The 16,111-nt window shown below is 46.2% G+C and overlaps 1 protein-coding gene across 2 annotated transcripts in view; it reads right to left on the bottom strand.

Moving 5' to 3' along the window:
• kcnq1.2 (potassium voltage-gated channel, KQT-like subfamily, member 1.2) overlaps positions 1–16,111 on the bottom strand; it is a 206,468-nt gene that overhangs the window by 51,279 nt on the left and 139,078 nt on the right. For both annotated transcript variants that reach the window (XR_004574831.1, XM_013139034.3), the window contains exons 16-19: positions 14,374–14,449; positions 13,264–13,358; positions 12,807–12,847; positions 11,168–11,229 (exon numbers count right to left, since the gene is read on the bottom strand). Coding sequence is in view for 1 of the 2 variants with exons in the window: in XM_013139034.3 (XP_012994488.3) it covers positions 11,168–11,229; positions 12,807–12,847; positions 13,264–13,358; positions 14,374–14,449 (274 nt within the window). In the remaining variant the exon portion in view is untranslated. The remainder of the gene's footprint in view (positions 1–11,167; positions 11,230–12,806; positions 12,848–13,263; positions 13,359–14,373; positions 14,450–16,111) is intronic.

Raw genomic sequence — 16,111 nt, 5'->3', positions numbered from 1 at the left:
TGGATTTTTGTCTCTCACAGTTCAAATGTACTTATGATAAAAATTACAGACCTCTACATGCTTTGTAAGTAGGAAAACCTGCAAAATTGGCACTGTATCAAATTCTTGTTCTCCCCAAATTCCTAATAGTTTTTTTTGTTGTTTTCGATTTTCAAAGCCAAACAAAATAAACTCAACTAATATACAAGGCCCCGGACCTGTGGTTGAATGTCTGTTCTCTTTTTCCTTAACCCTACAGACTTGTGAAGAATGGCTTGTGAAGAGAGAGAGAGGGAGAGTAATTCTCTTATCAGCTTCTTATCACCTTGACTTTTGTCCAGCCAGACCCAGCTGATCCTCTGTTCAACCCCTCTCATCTCCAACCCCTGTTTCCAGACAGAAAGGTTTGCAGGGCCCAAATGGCACCATATCCCTTACAAAACACCCTACATTTTACAAGGGCCCTATGGGAATAGGGTGGCATCTGGATTGTGGCCAAGATGTTTTGTACATCTCAATCCCTCCAAAGAAGATCCCACTAGTCACACACACACACACACAGACACGCATACACATACACACACACACACACAAAGACAGACAGACAGAGAGACAGACAGAGAGACACAGACAGACAGACAGACAGACAGACAGAGACAGACATACATACAGACAGAGACAGACAGAGATAGACAGACAGACAGACAAACAGACAGAGACAGACATACAGACAGAGATAGATAGACAGAAAGAGACAGACAGACAGAGACAGACATACATACAGACAGAGACAGACAGAGATAGACAGACAGACAGACAGACAGACAAACAGACAGAGACAGACATACAGACAGAGATAGATAGACAGAAAGAGACAGACAGACAGAGACAGACAGACATTCATTCATACAGTCAGAGATAGACAGACAGAGACAGATAGACATGCAGACAGACAGAGACAGACAGACAGACAGATAGACATACATACAGACAGACAGAGATAGATAGACAAACAGAGACAGAGACAGGCAGAGATAGACAGACAGACAAACAGACAGAGACAGACATACAGACAGAGATAGATAGACAGAAAGAGACAGACAGACAGAGACAGACAGACAGACATACATACATACAGACAGAGATAGACAGACAGAGACAGATAGACATGCAGACAGACAGAGACAGACAGACAGACAGATAGAGATACATACAGACAGACAGAGATAGATAGACAAACAGAGACAGAGACAGGCAGACACAGACAGAGAGTGGGTCAGACACCAGATAACAAATTGATAACCCTGGGAGCAGATTCACTGCACTTCATTCATCACTCTTAACAGGGCGGGCATGCGGTTAAAGTCAAGTTAGTTAAACGAGCCGGAGCGTCTGAGACACAACAGACCGTTAAGTGGTGCCTGATCAAAACGGACAACCACAACACGTGTTCATGATACGGTACACAAAGGCCTTCAAGCATCCAGAGAAACCTCCACCACCACTTCTACTGGTAAAATCATTAGTCAAAAACAAATGTCCCAGAAGTCCATTGTCTTGCCATCGGCGTGACGCCATCATGTTCTGTTAGAAATAGCTCTGCGTGTTTGTGGTAGAGACATTGCATAGGGCTTGTGGAATGCAATGTTTGATCAGAGGGAAAGGTTTCAGAAGACCAAAGTCACAGAGACATCTGCAGTATCCCGACCGTTTCAGCCACAAACGAGTCAGAGACATTTTTGTTCACAGCTGGGGTAACAATATGACTTCATTCAGGGCCACTGGCTTTTTTTTACAAAAACAGTGTTGGCACAAAACAAAACGCCAGACCTACAAACTAAACAAACATCTCAGTGTCTAGAACACAATCACCTTTGTGGATCTCCTTTACAATATACGGGAGCTGCAGTATCCATCAAAATGACATAGGTAAATGGTCCACTGTAACCACCCTAAAACTGTTCCATGTTATCTCCATAGAAATTGCAAGATAAGGGCAAAGACTTCCGAGAAGCTCTGCTACTACACAATGGAATAACACCATTCTCGTAAAGTGTGCTGTTTTCTTTCAAGGAAACTGACACCATCGAAAGCAATAAGAATAGACAAGCTGGTATGAGCTGGAATGAGCCAGGAGCACTACCATTTAGAATAGGCACAGATGTGGCTACTGGCAGAGTGTTGTTTTCAATCCGTCTCTCTGACTGTCCCAAGCAACTTTCTTACATATTCGTAAACACTTTAAAATGATTCCATGATGTGAGGCATGCATTCTGAAGCGCACTTCAACCCCAACTTAGTCTATTACATTTGAACCAGGCACTGGTCAAAACTATGGTGGCCTAGAGAGGCCAAATGTATGAGACGGCATACATTTGACTCCCAGATCGTTCACCTCTCCTTAAAAATACTATAAAAACTGTTGACTGTGTAGGCAATAGGAATTCATTTGGGACAGAGACTCCACTACTTTGCCGCACTGCAATGAAGAGTGTTACGCAGCGCAGCGCCACAGGGAAGTCACCCAAGTCCAAACCCTGAGGTCCTGATGACATGGCACGATGGAAAAGTACCCAAACTAGTTACAGGCTTAGGGAGTCAATGTCGTGGAATCTTGAGTGTGTGTTGTGTTTCGCTTATTAGGCTTCTTCATAAACATTTTGTATCGCTTTATAGGTTCACGTAAGGCTAGGACAATTGACACAGCACACACACACACACACACACACACACAGAAACAGATTAGTCAGCGCAGTGTGAGTAAACAGTGGTGGTCAGTGATTTCCACAGTGCTATTCTTCTGTTTGTAGCAGATGGGTTTGTGCTGGGTGACACCAGCGTTGTGAGTGAACTAAACACTACGGACTCATAAACACGGACCTGCATTTCAACATGTTGACCTGGTCACAACCTTCAGAAATAATACACTGCACAGACTATCCTCTCCTGCTGGACTGCCTGACTGCTCTGTCTGTCTGTCTGTGGGGACAAAAGGCACACTATTCCCTTTGTAGGCCACTACTTAAAGAGCTCTGGTCAGAAGGACTGTACTATGTACAGTAGGGCATAGGGTGCCATTTTGGAAGTCTGGTACAAGTACAGGAGGCAAAGGGGAGCCAGCAGGGGGTTTAGAGCCAGACAATAAAATCTATGTGTACAAATATAAACCAGAGGCCTGCCAAGCTCTGGCAATTAAAAGCAAAATGCAGCATGGGTATTTAAGGCCGAGTTAGTTGGTCCCACACTGACTGACTGACTGAGGAAGAGAGAAAGACCCAGAAAATCAGAGAGAGAGGCAAAGAGAGAAGACATATAGAGAAACAGAGAGGGAGATAAATGCCAATAAATGAATATAGAGAAAGGTCCACTCATGCAGCAAGCCCTGAGGTTATGTTCACAAACCACTACCAACCCAACTCAGACAATCTGGCTCAGGCAAATTAGAACCAAACAGAAAGAAGCTTATTGGCAAAACACAATAAAATCCCAAAGTAAACTTCAATGCTATTTGGCTCAAAACAGATAGCACATTGTTGCAGAGAACCTGACCGAGGAAGAGAGTGATTATGGACTGTTCTAAATGATCCCAACCAGGTCATAGAGACTGGCCCTCTACCCAGAGAGGACGTGTTGCCCTAAGAGAGAGGTCGCTGAATTTTGTCATATCCTGCGGGTATTTTGTTGACATGTGGCACAATTTCTTTGACGAAATAGAAACTAAAACAGAAAACGTTTAATCTGTTAGGGGAAAAACCCTTTGTGCCATATTATCTGTAAAACTAGATTCCTGACACACTTAGAAACTGCAACTGAAACGACCAACCCAGAAACTGCAACTGAAACGACCAAACCAGCCAATAACAGTCTAAGTCACTACTTAATTATTGTCCTCATTCATTTCTAAGTGTCCTGTTAAACATTATTACTAGGAAGTAACATTTGTCTTATTATCTACAGTATCTGATCATAATGAATTGAATTGTGAGACATGGAGATAGAAAGAGAGAACAGAGAGGAGAGAGAAAGAGGTGAGAGGAGAAAGGAGAGACAGAAGAGAAAGGGGAACTAAGAGAAAGGAGAGACACAGAGAGAGAGAGGAGAGAAATGCAGACAGACCAATCTGACAGTTGTGGCTGCAGCGATGATTGAAATGCCGTGAAGTTAGACTGCAGAACTGTAATCCCTGGGGCATCATGGAGATGACCAGCGACTGGCTGGCTGACAGAGCTGGGCTCGTACACAACTGGTTTCCATTACAATCATTTAACAGCGCTAAACCAACGCGTTGCCCAAGTCTTAACCCTGTTTATGTGGGCGCCCTCAATCTGATACTCAACTTATTTGAATAAAAACAGAAAACAGCTTTTCAACACAGGTCTGTGTGCCTGGCTGACGGCTGTTTGGGAGAATGTGGTAGACACATACATATAGAGCCCGGGCTGAAATTAGAGAGCGGCGTGGAGAGGAGGAGGCTGGGAAGGTCTGGACGCAGACTTAGACTGCATCTACAGCAGGCAGTAGAGCTGGGACTTGCTGACACTGGCCTGCAGTAGAGAGGCAGAAACAGCACACTGGTCTGCTAAAGCTATGAGTGTTTGTGTTTGTGTGTGTGTGCGCAAGTGAGTGTGAGATATCCTTGTCCTCTCAATGCAGCATTGTGGGAGCTCGCTGAATCAGCGTTTCTGCACATGTGAATTGGCCGAAGCCTCTCGGACAGTTTCAGTTGGGAGCATGAAGAACCAGGGCATAGCAGGATTTAGTGAAGTAGATAACCTTTGACTGAGAAGAAAGGAGATGCAGGTCTTTCCGAATACGACACCATGACTGAGATTAGTGTCCAGGCACTCTGTGTTGTGTTGTGCCTAAAGACATGGTATACTGGCCATATACCGCAGCCCTTCGTGCCTTATTGCTTATATGGAGTGTGTTGTCTGCCTACTGCGGTGGCCTCTACTGGGTAGAGTTTTTGCCTGCCGGCCGAGGCTGTGGCCATTTCCTTGCCAGGTTTCCTCCCTTTGTTTAGTCCGATGTTCAGCCTGGCTCCCCGGCAGCCCGGCCGTGCCGCAGCCAAACACACACATCAACCAAACTACGGGGTTCAACCACAGGCAGCTCTCAGGGCAGCTGTCCGCTTGACCGGCCAGCCGCCGAGAGGAAAAGGAGAGGAGAGATGACTGGAGGACAGGAAGGAAAAGGGAGAGAGGAGGAGATGGGTGGGGGGAATAGACAGAGGACTGGGGAGAGCAGGGTTAGCGCTGCTCTTTGAGGTGGTACAGCAATGCCTGGGGAGATGTCACCACACTGTCAAGAGCCCACAGTGCTCCCAATGTCGGTCAGGGTCGTGAGCCAACATCCTCCGTATGGGCTGGGTGCACCCCCTTCAACTGAAAGGCCTTCCATTCGGGTCTGGATACCAAACCATACAATTACAGATGAACTCCCGGTGAAAGAAGCTGATTCAAGCGCGTTAACTACGCTCAAACACAAACTGGTTAACACGCTGGTTTGTCCCTTCCATTGGGAGGACACAGACGAACCGTTTGACAGTCACTTATGAGATGTCCGCTCTATCCCCCTCCAAGGCTATAAACTACCTTGTCACAGCACTGAGATAAAAGTCTTTGAAAGCCACTCAGAAGCCCTGCGGCCAAACAGCGACGAGAGAACAACTCCGCTGAGTTCTCCGCTGAGTTATGGGCCTCGGATCCCCTCCTTGACCCACCCCTTTCAATCCCTTGATGTCGAGATAATGACCGTGTCCCTGTTTAGTGGAGACAGAAGGAGATAGATGGGAAGGGAGGGAGGGAGGGAGGGAGAGGAAAGGAGGGAGAAGGAGGGAGGGAAGAGAGGGAGGAGTGAGAACAGAGGGAGGACATTTTGTGGACTTACCATGCGGTGAGACAAGCTGGCCAGATGGAAACTGTAGTGACATGTGGATGCCACCGGGCCCTCCCATCTCAACACAACCACATTTTGAGCCCTGACTGTTCGGGACGGGACAGAGGGATGAATGCCTAGCAGATGGACGTCTCGCATATGGAGAGTGGGCTCCAAACAGACACACCATTTCCTATAAAGGGCACTAGGTCTGACCTGTTTTAAATGGACTATAGGGAATAGGCTTACATTGGAGTGAAGGGCAGGCGGGCGGGGCTACTGGGGCCGAGGTATTCCCAGTATTCACCCTAACTGGAATTAACATCTAACTGAGATGACGGTACGTCGAGGGAACATTCCTCTGTGACCTGTGGGCTGCAAACAATGGGAGATATATATTCTATCAGTGCTAATATATTAGTGGAGCACAGCCTGATATTATTGTCCATGTACTCAGAGGAAGGCCAATGACGACGTCTAGCGCTGACGGGTCTGTTTATGTGTTTTCTCAGGCAAACAGGACGTGTTGGGGACATGACGTGTTCAGCCCTCCAAACTGCTTCCCTGGGCTCCATTCACAAACCTCTAACTCGTTGGTCTTCCAGGGTTGGTTCTGCATTTGTCACGGAGGCCGTCTGACAGAAAGATAACACATTGTCACGGCCCGCGATCCGTCTTGGTCCCTGGTGAATTCATCCCAGCGTTGCGCCGCTTCCTCCTTTCTAAAGGAGTTGGAGGAAGACAGAAAGGGCCATTCGCCTGGACGTGTTTAGCTTTGTCCCAGTGGTATAAATCACTGTCTCACCATACGCAGGGCACCATCATTAAGACTGTATTACTCACCACCACGCCACTCAGATGCTGCAAAACCTTCATCCACATTAAGATGAATGCTCCTTCAACCGACACTGTCTGTGGGTAGGCTTGTGTGTGTGTGTAAGTTGAATGCTCCCAGTACTGACATGCTAACAACACAGCAAACTCTAGCCTGAAGGATCCATATACAGCCAATCAGAGAGCAGAGCGGCAGAGCTCTTTGTCATTGTCTCGTCATTTAGTGTAGGGAAGGGGGGGGGGTGAAAAACAGCCAGTGTGAGAGTGTGGGCAAGGGAGAAGGAAGGTAGTTGTGGTTGGAGGCTGACCAACAAAAGACAGCCAGGGGTTAAACACACATTAACAGACACACAAACACACACACACAACACACAGACCGAGGTAGACAGCTGATAAATAATCCCTCAGTACTTCTGGGAGTGATGGACTGTATTCATTGCTGATTCAACCAGGACACAATATATCACTGTCTCTGTGCAGCGACAGCGAAATGATTCAACCCGGGAATGGTTGTTCCCCGTCCAGATCGGGCCTGCTCGAAAAACACGATGAGAACAACGCCTTTCAAATCACTGAGAACTCGTTTCACTTTGAGACTAATGGGGAATGGGACTGCGCCCAATGATCGGAGCAAGACTGGGACCGTCTTTGTCAGACTGGGCCTGGGAGACATCGTTCCAGCTGCAGCCGAGTGACTGCGAGGCAGACGGGCCTCTCGTCTTATCAGCACGGGCCAGACGAGGTGGAGTGAGGGAGGGAGGGCGATGGATACAGAAAAGCCAAGACAATTACAGGGAGCTGACCGGGCTGTTTCTGTTGCAGCGGTGCGGAATGAGGAGAAGGAATGTGCCAAGGCACGAATCGAGGGAGGGGGGGGGTATGGTCGGTGGGTTCATCCACCTGCTGGCCCGAGGGGGGCACCGCACAGGAACCTTTCTCCTCTAAGCCCAACAGGTGTGCCGGCCCCTGGCCCCCCAGAGCGGTCAGAAACAAGACATTCACCCAACTAGAACCGTGCTCTGAAAGGAGGCACACACGCGAAGCGTTGTTTTTTTTCCAATCCGCCGTGTGGAACCGGTTGTCATGGGAACAGTACGACAGACCCAGCGAGAGGCCGTCGGAGTTTGGACTCTGGTGGCGCGCATTGATTGGAGCCACATTTGTTTTTTTTTCCTGGAGGATTTGTGTCTCTCGGGAGAAGCTGCTGCCTGCTGCTTCGAACGCCTGGCCTCCCTGAACGCCTGGTCCCCATGAACGCCTGGTCTTCCTGAACGCCTGGTCCCCCTGAACGCCTGGCCCCCATGAGCCAGCCTACTAATTAGGAACCTAGGCGTCACATCGGGTTTCCAACGGGTCGCTTTGGGTTGGGACACAGGATGGAGGAGGGACAGAGACGGAGTGTAACCAATGGGAAGACTGACACGCTGACATCTAATGGGCCTGAACTCACTCTCTCAATCTCTGGTGGATTTACTCATTTTCTCCCAGCCAGGTTGGTGTTAGTTCAGGATCATTTCCCTCCTGTCAGGAGCAGAGGATTTGCAGGGCTACACCGTCCATCCACAAGCACCAATGTGGACATGGAACAGTGAGCCAAAGTCAATTCCTAGAGCCAAAAAAACTGTCAAATAGAGAAAAGCATTGAACTCCACACACACATACACACACATACACACTCACCAGAGACTTGTGAATGGCAGGCAGAGTAAAGACTCCCATGCTAGTCATATATTCATCCTGTGAGACTTCCCTAAGCCAGCGGAAAGGGATGATTTCGAAAACGAGCGACAGCCGACCCACATGCCGACCCCCACAGCACTGCGTTGGCACCGTGGCCGGCCCTGTCAGACCAACCGGCATTGGCACAGTCCGGTCCCTCGTGGGCAATTACTGGGCATCGTGCTGAGGCGCTACACCGTCTCCAACTAGCGGGACAAGCCCAGTTACTGGACAGTCCTCCATAACACAGCCGCTGTCCATTGGACAGGCTCTGGCAAGGGCAGTGTTGTTCATGTTTATGTTTGTGTTTGTGTGTGAGCCTGGGTGTGTGCACGCACCCTCTCCTCTTTTTAAAGCTGACTGCTCCCCTACGAAAACACAACAACGTGGTCACGACAGCGGTTGTTGTTGCAGAGAGGAGAAAAGGGGAAATGTGACATGAGAGCCGAATGAAGAGAGAAAGATCAAAACGAAGCAGGTGGCGCGTTCGCACGTACGCACCGGCCCACCAGCAGACCGCAACAAAAAGATTGCCACACCGCCAGGCATTGACCGAACCCGGTCGTGACATACATGGCTGAGGAGATTCCATCACACAAGGCATCTGAGGGAGCATTCAAAATCCTGTGCGGGGGTGTGGCGGGTCAAATGAACAGAAATAACAACGTGTATCAACGCTGTGTTTCTAAAGGTGGCTACTGATTATACCAGTTAATGTCACTCAGGTATACAATCACCTAAAGGATTATTAGGAACACCATACTAATGCTGTGTTTGACCCCCTTTCGCCTTCAGAACTGCCTTAATTATACGTGGCATTGATTCAACAAGGTGCTGAAAGCATTCTTTAGAAATGTTGGCCCATATTGATAGGATAGCATCTTGCAGTTGATGGAGATTTGTGGGATGCACATCCAGGGCACGAAGCTCCCGTTCCACCACATCCCAAAGATGCTCTATTGGGTTGAGATCTGGTGACTGTGGGGGCCATTTCAGTACAGTGAACTCATTGTCATGTTCAAGAAACCAATTTGAAATGATTTGAGCTTTGTGACATGGTGCATTATCCTGCTGGGAGTAGCCATCAGAGGATGGGTACATGGTGGTCATAAAGGGATGGACATGGTCAGAAACAATGCTCAGGTAGGCCGTGGCATTTAAACGATGCCCAATTGGCACTAAGAGGCCTAAAGTGTGCCAAGAAAACATCCCCCACACCATTACACCACCACCACCAGCCTGCACAGTGGTAACAAGGCATGATGGATCCATGTTCTCATTCTGTTTACGCCAAATTCGGACTCTACCATCTGAATGTCTCAACAGAAATCGAGACTTATCAGACCAGGCAACATTCTTCCAGTCTTCTGTCCAATTTTGGTGAGCTTGTGCAAAATATAGCCTCTTTTTCTTATTTGTAGTGGAGATGAGTGGTACCCGGTGGGGTCTTCTGCAATTGTAGCCCATCCGCCTCAAGGTTGTGCGTGTTGTGGCTTCACAAATGCTTTGCTGCATAGCTCGGTTGTAACGAGTGGTTATTTCACTCAAAGTTGCTCTTCTATCAGCTTGAATCAGTCGGCCCATTCTCCTCTGACCTCTAGCATCAACAAGGCATTTTCGCCCACAGGACTGCCGCATACTGGATGTTTTTCCCTTTTCACACCATTCTTTGTAAACCCTAGAAATGGTTGTGCGTGAAAATCCCAGTAACTGAGCAGATTGTGAAATACTCAGACCGGCCCGTCTGGCACCAACAACCATGCCACACTCAAAATTGCTTGAATCACCTTTCTTTCCCATTCTGACATTCAGTTTGGAGTTCAGGAGATTGTCTTGACCAGGACCACACCCCTAAATGCATTGAAGCAACTGCCATGTGATTGGTTGATGAGATAATTACATTAATGAGAAATTGAACAGGTGTTCCTAACAATCCTTTAGGTGAGTGTATAGTCCAGAAGGCTGAGGTTTCACCGACCACTGTTGACCGGCTCACTGCCATCAGGACTGGTTGTATTTTACACCATCAGCTGGGGAAAATATGATATTCTAAATATCCATTGTTATTAAAAAGAAACACATGGGACACATTAAGGTTTCTCCGCCAGCTCCCTGAACAACCATTAAACAAACAACCATTAAACAACGGGTGACAGCGCACAGACGACTGACTTTGAGTGCTTTGACATCCTGGTCTGCCAGCTATACATTCCGATCACAAGACTATTCGTGAATCTTGATCGACACAACATCGAAGGCTTGACATTTTAACCATGTAACAGGGAAGTGTGCAATTTCAGCCATCCCAAAAGGAAGATCGGACGTCCGAAATTAAAACACCAAATGAAAATGTATTTTGTTGACTTGCCAAATAGTTTTGGATTATTAACCATATCGAATGGTTAGTTGCAGTGTAAATAACTGAAGTTGTTCCAAAACAGTTGAATATCCTTTTATGAGGCCTGTCTACATTGTTTCATATTAGCCTAGACAAATAAAAGTAATAGTATCAACATTCTATGCACAATGAAAAATTATAAATGATATGGTAAAATCCACTAAATGGAAAAGAAACAACAAAAACAAAGCAAAACTTCAAACAGCCCTAACCCCTCCCCCAGTACATTTTGAACTGTTCCTCAATGACATTGCACTTGCGTACATACTAAATACATATACATACATACACAACCACACAGACACACACACACACATACACACACGCACACATAAGTCAGGAGAATAAGTGTGTTCTTACCTTATCTTCCATACGGATCAGTCTGGCTCCCATAGTGTTGTATTCCTTATCTATGCCTTTCTCTGAAAAACAAACACACACACACATTTCCCAGAATTCACTCACACTCTTTCCTTGCATGCTACTCTCAATCAGCATTGGTGAGGACAATAGAAGAAATTCAAAACATGCTAATGTATTCGTAGGTCAATGTGAGAGAGACTTTAATGGTGCCCTCATTAACTGGTATCAGATGTCACTAGGCCTGGGGGAAGGTCGATGGTAGAAGTGGAGTGGTTGGTCCAACCATTATTTTTTTAGTATAACCCAATTTATTACAAACTGCCATGAGACCAGGCCAGTAGGACATTCTATTACAGAATGCTTAATTTCCCTGATTTAATCATCTCAAATTACACCCCATGCAAAGTAACACAGAGGACATTGCAACCCCACGTATCACACACACACACACACACACACACACACAATTTCTTTATTTAGGGCCCCCTAACAAAGATAACTGTTAGTCTTGCAGTCAGGCCATCTACATACAACTACAGTATCAGAAATATACGGTGAATCTTTACAGGTGGGGCAGACTCAGTCTGGTTCTAACTGTATGCATGTTCCTGGTTCTAATGATCATGGAGTGTGGAATTCAGCCTACCCAGAGAACATGGCAGTGCCATGATAATGACAGCAGGGGAACACTAACAGGGTAACACTACCAGTGTAATAATACTAGGGTAATACTACCAGGGTAATACTACCAGGGTAATACTCCCAGGGTAACACTACAAGGGTAGTACTCCCAGGGTAACACTACCAGGGTAACAATATCAGGGTAACAATAACAGGGTAACACTACCAGGGTAACACTACCAGGGTAATTCTACCAGGGTAATACTCCCAGGGTAATACTCCCAGGGTAGTACTCCAAGGGTAACACTACCAGGGTAATACTCCCAGGGTAGTACTCCCAGGGTAACACTACCAGGGTAACACTACCAGGGTAATACTCCCAGGGTAACACTCCCAGGGTAATACTCCCAGGGTAGTACTCCAAGGGTAACACTACCAGGGCAACACTACCAGGGTAGTACTCCCAGGGTAACACTACCAGGGTAACACTCCCAGGGTAACACTCCCAGGGTAATACTCCCAGGGTAGTACTCCAAGGGTAACACTACCAGGGCAACACTACCAGGGTAGTACTCCCAGGGTAACACTACCAGGGGAACACTACCAGGGTAATACTCCCAGGGTAACACTCCCAGGGTAACACTACCAGTGTAGTACTCCCAGGGTAACACTACCAGGGTAATAGTACTAGGGACAATCAAGCAAGTGTTTAAAGTTCCTGTTTTCAGCAAAGGCATTTCTATGTCTAGTGGGAGGAGGAGGAGCAGCAGAGGAGGCGACAGACTCAGCATATAAATATAAGTTTGTGTACCCGAACACACATATACAAACATATACGGCCTCACACACTACATATACAGAGACAGATCTTCGGCCAGAATATTTAGTCTAGTCCAGCCATATCACAGTCAGACGGGCTGAGAGATGTATATAACAGTTAGGGGCACGGTGACGAGTGACAAGAGCCTATCAGATATATACTCTGGTCTGGTGCGTTTCCTGCAGGAGGCTATACCTGGCAGAAACATGCCTCCTTTCCCCAACGTGTGGTCCAGCCTGGGAAAGAAAGAAGCACAGAAACAACATGTTATGGGATGTTTGGACAAAGACCTGCAGCATTTGTTAGTAGCGCCTTTGACATAGCAGTGGGCACTGGAAGAAAATGACAGACTGAGAGGGGGGTAGAAAGAGAGACAGAGCGAGAGACGATAAGAGCGAGACAGAGATTGAGAGACCGAGACAGACTGAGAAACAACCTGTGTGTAATGTCTACTTGAAATTGTAGACTTGTTTATTTGGTTTTGACTGTCATTTATTACTGTGTATTACAATTATTATAATAATGTTTTACTTGCTTTGGCAATGTAAACACATTTCCTATGCCAATTAAAGTCCAATTAAAGGCCAGAGAGACAGGAGGAGAGAGACAGGAGGAGAGAGACAGGAGGAGAGAGACAGAGTCGGCGGCCCACCTCCTCTGAAGCTCCTTGATGCGGACCATCATGTTGAGGTGTCCCTGGGAGTACTGCTCTATCACGTCCCTCACGTCGTACGGCTTTCTCGCTTGCTGAGGACCACAAATATTGGATTTGAGCAACACAAAGAAATACACAAAAGCCATTGTCACCCATGGTCATCTCTCTGAACTTCTTAGGTGGTTTATTATTGCAGCGCATACTGACAATGAGGAAAAAACTATAATATAATGCTTGTCTAGTGGCCTTTACTCGTTGCATTGTGTTGTGTGAATTGGTTTATGTGAGGAGGAACATGTTTCGCGACTATGGTTGCATCAAAGCAACCAGGCACGAGGGGGCGTGGAAAAACGGCAGAAATACCATGGCTAAGAAAGTCCATATTTTGTCACTGTGGTAGCAAACAGTCTTGAACACCGCAGCTTTCAGACAACCAGGATTCGAACCACCCAGTTTTTCAATTACAAAACATAATGGGCCACGGTTGGGTTTTGACAGAGGAGTAAATCGTGTAAAAAAATTATGAAGTAATGAGAGGATGGGTTGAGGGAGACAGAGACAATGGCCTGGGTGTGTTGCAGACTGTTGAGGCTCTAACCACAGCCCCTTCCTAGGGGGCGGAGGACTTCGGGCCATGTGAGGCCATTCTGCCTGGTCTTCTACAGCTGTGAGACTCTGACCGCAGTGGCTGAGGTGAACAGGGTTCTCATGGTACTGAGGCTGAACCAACGACAGGCCAGACATGCAGGTGCAAGTCGCAGGCACGGTCTCACACACAGACAAAATGTACATTGTGCACGCACACAGACACACGCACACAGACACACGCACACAGACATACACACACACGCAGACAGACACACACACGCAGACAGACACACACGCAGACAGACACACACGCAGACAGACACACACACACGCACACACACAAGCACGCACGCACACACAGAGACACAGACACACACACACATACAGCGGTCGTGCAGCTGCACAACATGCCCTCCGGCTGCCCCTCCCCTTCCTGAGTAACCAAAACACTCTGCAGAGCCCATTCTCTGAACACCCCCCTCCCTGCTTCCTCCCCGCCTCCCCCACCCTGTCTTTTACCTGAAATTTCTGTCTGGCCACAAAGTACTGCATTCTCCGGAGGACTCTGATTGCTGACTTGTGGGCATGACTCAACCTGAGGACGACAGACCCACAAAAAGACAGACAGGCAGACAGACAGTTAATGTCAGAACCAATTGTGGTGTACGTAATAGTTTGGCTGACCACTAGGGGGCAGAGGCAGGGGTGGAGAAACACATCAGGAGACCTAAAAAGACGGCAATCAAACAAGCTGAAACGAATGCAACAAAAAAACTGAAAACAATGGATAAGATACAATGGCCAACTGCAAGCCACTCAATGGATTGACATCAACACATTGAAGATAACCACTGCACTTAGGGACTGATCGTTTTTTATGACATGGGGTATCCAGAGGAAAAAATATTTTCACATCAAACACCCCCAGGGGCAAAAAAACATGACCTTCCCCATTCCAAATGCAGATAAAAAATGTTATTGAGCGTGTGGCGGTAATGCACCTACAAGCAATCAAGCGCATTTGGTCTCAAATACAGACACTCCTGCTCAGAAATACACATGCAAAGGTAGCCTGTAGCTTAATATAGGCCCACTGTACAAACAACTGACCCAATGAAAGTAGAAATATTAAAACACATATAGCCTAGATTAGCTATATATTTGAAACACAAAACAGTTTCAATTTAAAAATGTCATCATCCCTGAAAAATCTAACCCATATTATAGTTTTTTAAAAATGTTTCCAAACATCTACAAATATATGAATATTGTAACACAACTACGGCACCAGCTGATACACAGATAAACACAAATATGCAAAATGCTGCATTAACTGAATGCCCTTGTTGCTAGTGGAGAGAGCTCTAGTTTCTATTAGTGTTTATTGTTGCGTTAATTTTTTTTAAATCACTGTCAAAAGCCAAACCTGACTACGATATCAGAATTTACGGCCCCTTCCAGTCATGATCGGGCTTGGGCTGAGAATGAACTTCCTTCCTTTGGGTCACAATGTATTAGGTTGGCCTTCATGCTACCAGCCTTTCCTCCAGACAGAGGTGACACCCCAAGTCTAAAAGTGGTTGGGCAAAATATGGGACATATCTGGGAACTAGTCAGAATTTTTCCTGAACTTGTGAGGTTAACTTCTTCATCCTACTTGTATGCTTTGTTGATGAAAGATAATTGTAAACGTTCATATACATTTGAGAACATTTATTGACACTTACCCAGATGGACAAGGCATGTAACAATTATAGTTACAGTATAAAATGTGGTATAATCAGTTATTAAATGAATCAACAGCTCACTTCAAAAAGGTGTTTATAAAATGATATTCCCATTCAATACATCAGATACAATTTAATCATGTCAGCTAGGTTGCGAAATGTTTAACAAATGTCATCCATCTTAATTTAACCAACAGAGCAGCTAGCTAACCTTTTCAGGAACTTAACTGTCCCTTGGCCTTGGGTAGCAGTAGCATATTGTTTCATCTGTAATCATCTTTTTCCTGTGGCAAACAAATGTAATCAGTGAGCTTAAAATAATACTACCTAGCTAGCTAATAACATAAGCTATCTCTCTAGTTAACATGTAGTAGCTACAAATGCAGGCAACTAAATGTAACAATAACAGTTTGTCAGTAATGGATAGGATCATTCTATTATGATAGGGGACAAGTTGAGGAATTGGACATACCTTGTTTTTTTATTAATATAATTTCCACATATTTTGCATTTTCACCTGACAAGGAGGC

This window comes from Esox lucius, chromosome 19 (genome assembly GCF_011004845.1).
Source record: "Esox lucius isolate fEsoLuc1 chromosome 19, fEsoLuc1.pri, whole genome shotgun sequence".
NCBI classification, from domain to species: domain Eukaryota; kingdom Metazoa; phylum Chordata; class Actinopteri; order Esociformes; family Esocidae; genus Esox; species Esox lucius.
Note: the sequence above shows the minus strand (reverse complement) of the source record. Positions and strands in the feature narration are given on the sequence as shown.